This window comes from Cyprinodon variegatus, unplaced genomic scaffold (assembly GCF_000732505.1).
Source record: "Cyprinodon variegatus isolate N-32 unplaced genomic scaffold, C_variegatus-1.0 Scaffold79, whole genome shotgun sequence".
In the NCBI taxonomy this organism is placed as follows: Eukaryota; Metazoa; Chordata; class Actinopteri; order Cyprinodontiformes; family Cyprinodontidae; genus Cyprinodon; species Cyprinodon variegatus.
The window spans coordinates 546,464-556,238 of NW_015150532.1; the positions used below are offsets into that span (position 1 = coordinate 546,464).

General features: G+C 38.8%; 2 protein-coding genes across 2 annotated transcripts in view; both read right to left on the reverse strand.

The window, feature by feature from the left end:
* Positions 1 to 845, reverse strand: part of c8b (complement component 8, beta polypeptide) — a 10,523-nt gene extending 9,678 nt beyond the window's left edge. Inside the window, exons 1-2 of the mRNA XM_015373000.1 lie at positions 626 to 845; positions 265 to 412 (exon numbers count right to left, since the gene is read on the reverse strand). Coding sequence (XP_015228486.1) covers positions 265 to 412; positions 626 to 708 — 231 coding nt within the window. The 5' untranslated portion in view covers positions 709 to 845. The remainder of the gene's footprint in view (positions 1 to 264; positions 413 to 625) is intronic.
* Positions 846 to 5,517: 4,672 nt separating this feature from the next.
* LOC107083615 (disabled homolog 1-like) overlaps positions 5,518 to 9,775 on the reverse strand; it is an 80,697-nt gene continuing 76,439 nt past the window's right edge. The window contains exons 12-14 of the mRNA XM_015372979.1: positions 8,132 to 8,259; positions 7,711 to 7,819; positions 5,518 to 7,374 (exon numbers count right to left, since the gene is read on the reverse strand). Coding sequence (XP_015228465.1) covers positions 7,733 to 7,819; positions 8,132 to 8,259 — 215 coding nt within the window. The 3' untranslated portion in view covers positions 5,518 to 7,374; positions 7,711 to 7,732. The remainder of the gene's footprint in view (positions 7,375 to 7,710; positions 7,820 to 8,131; positions 8,260 to 9,775) is intronic.

Here is a 9,775-nt window from a genome sequence, read left to right on the forward strand (position 1 = left end):
TTTACTTTTGTGTGTTTTTGTCAGGCAGAAATTTATTTATACCCCCTTAGGGTGTAAGAGGTTAGATAGAGTCTGATAGTATGATCTGACTGATTAGTCTTTGTAAAAGGAGGTGATATGTTGCAAATTGGTGACTGAAAATTCTGTCACAATTTTTTATACGTGCAACCTTTCAACACCCCTAAGTTATCCCAAAAGAAGGCAAAATGGGATGTGTCTTTTTAATGTCTGCTAAAAAAATAAATGAAAATACATTAAGCTTACTTTCTTCTTTGTGCAGGTGTCACAGCGGGACCAACGGCTCCAGTCTGATAGAACACAGTCCACTGGTTGAACTACCGCCTGAATACCCACTGAACGGGTTTCACGGACGCTGGAGCTCTCATCGCTCGCTGTGGTTTTAGCAAACTCACTGTGACGTGTAAATAAACAAGAAAACAGAACTAACAGAGTGCTGTCTGAAGGCAAATATGTTATCTGAATTTATTTGTCCTGACTTAAACATACAACCAAGAAACATTTGTAAAGAAATCAATCTGAGCTTTTTTTTTATCAGTAAAAAAAAATACCGCCAGTTGAAATTATAGATAAACAACAAGTAGAGACAGAATTGTACATATCCTACCTTAGCAAGACCAAGCTGAGAGCAACAGGGAGCAGGAAGCAGTGGGAACTGAGTCTGCTTGGCTGTATCATCACAGAAAACATGATTGTGTGTTATGAGCGACTGTCACTGAGGGGAGAGCTCTGTTCAGATCGCTCTGTAAACACAGACTGATCAATACTGGCCTCGATATGAACTCACAGCCACCATTACACTCAACTGAATGCTCAATGCCGTAGGCCATCCGAGCTGCACCGAGGTCTGTGTGTGTGTGTTTTTTACAGGTTTGACACACTGCTAAAGTGTGATTAAACACTGTTGGATTTACTGGCAAGTTCAACGGACGGGCCTGAGATATCTTTTTCATTTGCATAAACTTCATTATGTGTGACATGTTATATCTGCTTTCTGAAACACACAGGAAATGTGTTTGTGGAGTTCTGACAGTGGTGAAAAATGAGTGCTTTGTAATGAGGTCCAGAGTCTTGGCAACATCATTTGAGCTGAGTTGAGGGGGTGTGACCTTTAAACTTTGTTTAGAATTACCCATTATGGGTTCTACTGAGTGGCGCAATCACAGGAATTTGTTGCAGCTTACTTTCTCTAAGAAAGGTGGAACGGCACCAAAGTAAAAATATAAACATGTCCTGCTCTGTACTGTACTGTTGTCATTTTAGCAGCCTAATTAGTTTAAAATAAAATCTTTATAGCTTAAAGAAAGTGGCAAACTATTTACATTGAGCCGTTGGAAAGCTAGATAATTTACAGCATTTTTTTTTTGTCAATAAAGCTATCCATTTTACTCTGCAAAATCTTGTTCAAAATGATCTGAAATGTCAATGTGTTTAAAGCAAAGAATAAAATTGAATAACTTTGGTTGAAAAAAATGTAAACTTTGGAGGCTTTTGATTAAAACAATTCCAACATCTTCCCTTAAAACCCAGCAGTTATACTTCTGAATGTTTAGGTTTGACTATATTCTAACACTTTCCCCCCGTTCCCTTAGTGCTGTGGGTTTTGATCTACTCCGTCTCATATTGCATTTCGATGGACGCATTTGAGAAACTCCTAAATTTAGCAGATGGCACAATTCTTATCAGTTTGAAGCGGTTTGTTAGTTCACAGTGTGACAAATCTGTTGGTGACACGAAGAAGCACAGCTGAAGGCAGTGGACTTTCAGAGAACTCCCAACGCTCATTGCTTCAACTCACCATCTTCAACAACACCTTGAAGATGACCAGCGCCTAGGAACCACCCTTCTGAGATGGTCCTCACACATAGACACTGTATAAAAGGTCTATCTTCCTGTGGCAACCTAAAGCATAACCTTTCTTGGAAGTTGCTTGTCATCTTGTCCACTGCCCTTATTCAGTTTGTCCTCTGTTCTTCCATAATTGCACTTGACTCATAGAGAAAACACGACAGCTCCAAACTGCAACAATTAATTATGTCTGCAGGAAGGATCGTCAGGGCTCAGCTTCACTCTATTGGTGATCTGTATAGGGCTAGGAGCAGGGAAAGGGCAGCTTACCTTCGTGCAGACCCCACACATCCTGGACACAGAATGTTATTTTCAAAACCCATCTGGCAAAGAAACATATCCTAGCCCCAGACTGTATCTCTAATAAAAATCTAACAGCCAGGTCTAGATTGATGCCATGTATATTTTCACTATTTCAGCCTTGTCTTACATTTTATAGATACCCTGTATAGTATATTTCCACATACAGTGCTGAATCAACACCTTAGATATGAGGTAAAGTTTTATGCACTGAACTGAATTAATATAGATTATTACTTTTTTCTTGCTATTTATTTATTAAATGGCTTCACAGAGCCAAGATAAGCCAAACTCAAATTCCATTCCAGGATTTAAAAGTGACCAAAGTTGCAAACAAAGCTTAATTAGATGCTTTTCAGTCAAGATAATATTCCCCTTTGAGAAAACTTAATGAAACATATCATTGAATGTAATGTTGGAGGATAACAATCATAATTTAAAGTTTGTGTTAACAAAGGCAACAGGATCAAATGGATGCTACAATAGCGCAACACATCTGCTAAATTGTAAATAATGCCATTACCTATTTAAGAGGTTCAACTTTATTCCAGACCAGTTATGGAAGATCAGTGAAACGGAGCACAAGTTAAAGCTATGAACTTGGTTTTATAAAGTTTAGGTGGTAGACTGCCTACATGGATTGATTCTTTTACACATGGCAAATATAAATGAAGAACTCATTTTTATTAAAGGTGATAGCATAAGGTTGACCTCTTCCTGGGCCACTATTGTTTGCTGGCCGGAGTCCACTAATCATTTAACCCTTCATAGGACACTCAATGAAATGCTTTTTAAAATCCAAAATATTACCTTTGTAACATTTAAAAAATACGTATATTTTGAAAGAAAAAATAAAGGTCAGGGTATTAACAATAAAAGGTAACTTGCCCTAATATGTTAAATTGAAAAAACAAAAGTCATTCTATAAGAGATTCCTGAAAAACACTAAGAGTAAAAGAAACCCCTTTTTTTTCCTTCTAAAAAAATTACTTTAGAACATTAATGCTGACACAGGCAATTACATTTTTGTACTTTATTAACTTTTTGACATAACCTTTTAACTTTTCAATTAGCTTTTTACCTTTTTTCTTAACTTACAAATTTTTTTGCAACTGAATTTACTGTAGGTAACATCATCCAAGGGCTCATCTAATTGGTCAAATGCCAAAATGACATGTGCAGCCACGTAGTAGTATCTTTGCTGAATGGCTGAATCTTTTTTGCTTCGGATAGATAGGGTATGCAAGTGACAAAAAGCAATAACTAGCCCTAGAAAGGGTTAACTAAGTCGTTCAGATCCTTTGTTAAGTCGGCATAAGTTCTCTAAATCTTGACAATTTTTTCTTCTTTTGTTTGAATCTGATTATATAAAACAGAGAGGAGCCTTTTTTAGCTCTATCATGGAGCTACTGTACCTAACCTGACTCCACCAGATGGATTTGCTCCGCATATCCATCTGGAAACCTTCCGTGAAGTAATTTTGGGAAGGAGCGAAAATACTGTTTAGCTGATTGGCCTATGTTGGTGATAGACGGGCCAAATAAACCAATCAGATCAACGAAGCGTATGACGTAACAGAGCGACGATGAAGAGGAGCCAATTAATAGATCAAACTCTTGCCAAAACCAGTCAGGAGAAGAGCAAAAACATCTTTTCCTCTGAGAAAAGCCTCCAGAGCAGTGATTTGCTCTTCTTTCAGTGAAGAAATACTCTGTAATTCCGATAAAACTTGCTCGATGGCCACGCTAACGCTAGTTTCATCGGCTGAAGCCGCCATGTTCTTTAGACTGAAGTGTCGCGCTTCTCGTTGCGTCACACCTCAACCCGCCTCAAAGCCAACGCTGATTGGACGTTCGTTTGGTGAACGGCTCCAAATTTTCTTCAACGGAAAGTAGCCAGACTGATCTGCGAGTGAAACCTTGATAGCTCGCGAGATCAGGATGGTCTCACGAGGCTAGGAGCTACCATCATAAAGCCGGAGCTCTGACTTAAGTGACTTCAATCTGCTAATCTGTGCAGAACCCATTCATGACAATGTTGCAATGGTAACCAGAGCTAAATGTGTGTATATTCTGGCCCCCTTAAAAATGCATAAAACACTGCATACCGGCATAAATGACAGATGTTCTATGGATTAAATGACAGGTACTAACTTGACTGGGTTAGGTTTTATTCTATCTGCTTTGTCATATTCTGCTGGTTTGTGACGCAAAAGAAGGAACATTAAGCCTGCACCACTACTTAGAGCACTGGTCTCAAACATCAATCCTCAAGGGCCACTTTGCAGTAACTGTTTCCTTTGCTCTACACACCTTAATCAGATAGCTAAACTCCCCCCCTAGAGTCAAGTTCAGCTGATGAGCTATCGGAGTTAGGTGTATTGAAGCATTGACACATCTAAAAGTTGTTGGACACGGACCTTTGAGGATTTGATTTTGTGACCCTTGTGTCACATTGTCCTCAAATGTTTCCTCGAAGGGCTTGCTTCAAGGTATCCTCATCATCCAAACCAGGTGAGGAAGTCAGATCCACCACTGTGATCTAGTCCAGTGGTTCCCAAACTTTTTTGGCTCAAGGTACCCCTACACATTTTTCCACCCAGCCGTGGTACCCCTAAACTGATAATGATTATTTGAAATTATTTGATAATAATTATTTTTCTGTCATTTTTTCAAAGTAGTAAAGAAAACATAAAATGAAGCCCCTCATCTTAGAATATATTTGCTTACATCAAAATTAATTTACAAAATTGTTAAAATGTAAAAATGTACATTCAATATAAAATCTCATCAATCTATGAAAAAATCCTGCGGCACCCTTGTAGTGACCTCGCAGTACCCCTAGGTGCCACGGCACCCACTTTGAAAACCCCTGATCTAGTCTGTTTAGAAATAAAAGCAACAACCATGGGAATCACGTGGTAATTTATTCGTGAGAGAACAGTGTCATGGATACAGCATATGGGGGAAGTCATAGACGTACAAAAATCCCTTTTTGTGTTTTCAGCACAGTTCTTAATTCCATAAATAAACTTTACAAAATATTTTTTTCTTGACAAATTGTCTCGTCTGTTCCAAATGAGCAGGGGTACGGTTGCCACCCATTGTTGTATGTCTAGCAGGTAATGTTGGCGCCCATATTTTGGATGTACAGACAGTGCTCTGTTAGAACAATGACCTGATAGGCGCAGTGATTGGACAACAAAATTAAAGTCATTAGGGACACGAGTCCTTTTGTCTTCGAGCTTGTGATTGTTAAACCATCCACAGTGTCTCACAAAGTGATTTTATCTCATAGGCCAAAACAAGGTAGTACATGACTGCAAACCAAAGAAAAAAAAATATTTTTTTGTGAATAAAAACCCCAAAACTCTTGTCCCTTAAATCCCTTAAACAAAAATCAACGCACCGTTTATCTTAAAGGTCCCCGAAATAGTAGTTTGTGTACAAATCCAGCTCCTCTTAAAAGCCTCACACATTTGTGAACGACATTAGTGAACAAACAGCATCGTGGAGACGAAGAAACACAGCAGACAGGTCAGAAATGAAGCTTTGGAGACATAGATTGTAAAATAACTCCTTATTCTTTTAACATCTTACACAGTTTTTTTGTGGATTACCCACAGATGGAAATACTTTTGTAAAACGGCAGCATTATGATGTAGGGATGCTTGTCTTTAGCAGAGACAGAAAAGCTGGTTATATTTGATGAGAAAATTGAAAGAAGAAAACAAGTAATGGAAGAAGGTCTGTTAGAGGCTGCAGAGGGTTTGGGGTTCACCTTCTAAGGAAACAGAAACAGCCCGAAACACAATGAAAGGGTTAAAATCAGATCAATATGTTCATGCTTTAAATGGGCCTAGTTAGAGTCTAATTCAAATTGAATTAAGGATTAACTAAGGAGGCAGATTTCAGTCTGAAGTTGTGCAAAACAGGTAGAAAGAGGCCTTAAAAGACTTACAGATGCGATTAGAGCTGAAAGTGGCTCAAAATATATACTGATAGGGGGAGAGGGGTGTCGTTTATATCTTTATTAGCTTTAAAAATATGTAATTTTCTCTCCATGTCACAATTATGCTCAACCTTATTTCAGTTTATGACATAATAACAAAAATACATGGGGTTTAACATTCCAACGTGACTAAATGTAAAATACGTCAGTGGTGGGCGAAGGTTTTCATCCCATTGTATTACTAAGTGTTTTCCCCTGTGCATCTTCAAAAAAAAAAAAAACGGAGACAGGACCTTAAGAGGCAAGCTGTAAACAACGCAACCTTAGCTGGAAATGAGAAATATCTAAAAGCTAAGAGAAAATCTGCCACTAGACGTCTGTAAAAAGTAAGATCTCTAGATCCGCCCCTTTGCTCTTTTCGTCAAGCTTAATTTCAGACATGATTCTGACTGAACATGTAACACATATTCACAGTTCATTTTGACCCCCAACCTTAAAAAAAATGATTAAAAAATAAAAAATAAAAAACAAAACAAACATGGCTCCAAAAAAATCTCTAATTTCCAGATGGTAGAACTGGAGATGCTGGTGGAGCATTGACGTAGTTAGCATCTGAGAGGCAGAGCGCTATTATGGCACAAAAGCTCAGGGCTTAGGAGGGCTGGGCTGGGGGATTCTTATTTACAAAATAGATGTTTGGCAATTTTTTTTATTTCTACACTGACACCTTAGAGTCACCTTGATGTCTTTCACAACTCCGTTGTCACCAACTAAGAATTCACAGCTTATAAAAGTCGAAGAATCATAGTCTTTGATTTAGTCCCAGGCCAACAGCTGAGTTTGTTGCATCTACTCCAAGTCTGCTCATTAAAACTGGTAGAACAGTGGAGCAATATGATTAAAACTTGCTGCTCCTCTTCAACGCGTCCCAAGAAACGTAATTTGCATCAATAACGTCGTTTTAAACGAGTCTCCTTTCAGCTTGCAAGAGAAGGATGCACACACCTCCTGGATCAAGGATCGAGTTAGAGATCAAAGGTCACTTCCTGGTTGAAGAGTTATTTGATTGGACATGCTGAGGAGGGCAACAGAGTACAGTGTGTGGCCTCACGAGAAAAAAATTATACAGTTCCTCTCATAGCCAGAAATATCCTTTAAAGTTTATTAAAAAAAAACAGCTAGTCTGTGTAATCACAGTCACTCGTATGTCTTGCTTTTCCCAGAAGCTCCAGTTCCAGGATTAAGAGCTTGTACAGCCTAAAAGAAAAAAAAGAAAAAAGAAAATCTCATTAGCGTATTGATTAATCTCACCACAAGGGGGCAACATTACGCCTTCAAATCTTCAGACTGGTTTACATCAAGGCTCCAGTTGGCAGCAAAGCATTCATTCACAGTAAAAATGGGAGAAATACTGACAGATGGAAATATGAAGCCAATAAAGGACAGAAAGAGGGGTTTATGGGGAAAGGAATGAGGCAAAGGAAGTCGAGAATAAAAAGAGTAGTGGAGTAGAGACACAAATGTCACAGTGTGAAGACAGCTGATTAATAACTGTGGGAAATGAGAGGAAGAAAGGGATGATGAAATGCTTACCCTCTTCCCCATATGCTTCCCTCTAGCTGTCTTCCTGTGGACCGGTCTTATCCGCAGGCTCTGCAGCGTCGCTTGGCACCGGAGACTCCGACCTTGCAGCAGCAGAACCCTGGAAGAGAGAGAAATCAGCTCTTCTTAAGTCATGTTTTAGGAAAATGAGGCCTATAATCATCGTAAAAGATTTCCCCTTATTACATGATCTAATCAGCGCCTTTAATTTGTGTTTGACCTTTGATGTCTAATTGATTTGACATTTGTTCCTTGATGTAAATAACTGGAGTCCAGTTCGCTCATGATAATCACATGACATTCTGCTCCATGCAATCATACATCATCCCCACTGCAATAAGAGTCAGTTAAGTCACATCCATGAATCCCCATCGAAGGACATGTGGTCCCCGGGGATGAAGCGAGTACTTACTGATTGTTCCTCCCTGGCGTTGCTTGGGGATCCCTCTAGGTCAACTGGTGAGTGATCTGTTGGGGGTTCGCTGCCCTGGGAGGGGGGGCAGTCTGAAGACGAGCTCTGCTGAGGGGCAGGTGTGGATGCTGCAAACAGCATAGGGGAGAGAATGTCAAGGGAATACGGTGAAATGAAAGATCAAAATCTAGATCGTGACCTTTAGAGCGTTCAACGAAGTGAGCTTTCAGATGAGGCACAGCTCTGTTTGTCTTGACAGTTTGCTTCACATATTCAGCTTCCTTCTTTTCAAGACCCTCTTCTAGGGAACAAAACAAGACTACAAGGTGTGCCGGAAAGGAAGACAGGCTAATTGGTGGAACAGCTCTGAGACAAACACTAATGTCTAACAATTAGTGGCAAGTAAAAGAGTAAGGCTGTGATGCCAATTTCACAGTAAACCAACAACAGCAGTAAAGATAAGAGCTCAAAGCAGTTAACAAGACATTTGTAGCAATGCAGAGATGAATATGAGAACAGAAGCACTGCTATGCAGTGTGGGGTGGGGTAAAAAAGATCTAGGTAGGGTGGCAATGCAGAACCTATGCATTGAAATACTGTATGTAAGAAATGTTATGTATTTGATGCAGTCAACAAAACATCCAAACTTAACATAAAAAAAACTCCCTATTGTGCCATTTTTTTCTTCTCACAGAGAAATACATTTTGTAGCTACTAGCAACCTGAGTGAAACAAATGATCCACTGAATAGATAAATAAATAAATGAAATACATTTTGTAGCTACTAGCAACCTGAGTGAAACAAATGATCCACTGAATAGATAAATAAATAAATACCACAGACGTCAGAAAAAGCAAATGCTAAAAAAAAAATGCTCAAAAAATCATATCCATTTATCAATCCATAAATTAAACCTTAAACCAAATGTCTCTGAGTCCATCTGTCTCTTTTTTCAGTCTATCCATTCATGTTTCCTTCCTTCCTTCCTTCCTTCCTTCCTTCCTTCCTTCCTTCCTTGATCAGTCTTATTTATAACATATAATCTTGGGAACTGTTTTGGAGTTTTACCAGGATAGACGTGTCGGAATGTGATTATTTTTCCCCATTTCCTATTTTACTTTCACGGAGAAAAGTTCACAACCATCAGTTTTATTCTGACAACAGGGAATGAGAAGATTGGACATCATGTGGATCAGTTCTAAGGCAGACATTTCATTTGCTAAGGCTACAGTCTTTGATTCCCCTCAGACCACTTACTATATCTTCTCTTCCTCATGACCCTACATCCAGTTTAGCTGCTAATGAATAAAGGGCAATGCTGCAAAAACCAAAACAAATCAATCAAACAAGCAAATAAATCAAAAGATGCTACAAATCCAGCCCATTTGCAGAAAAATTAACCAGGTATTTATTTTTAGATATAATTAATGTTTTTATTCAGCACGGTTCAGAGTTGAGGTCATCCAAATGCAGAGTTTGCTACACTTTACCAGAACAGCATGCTCAGGTCAAATAGGGTTGATGTTTGATGATTGATATTTGGACATACTCTTGTATATGATGGAGAATCTGGGATGTTTTAGTTTCATCTAAATACTAACAAAATCGATATTTTAAACATAAATATGGGAATTCTGCCAGAC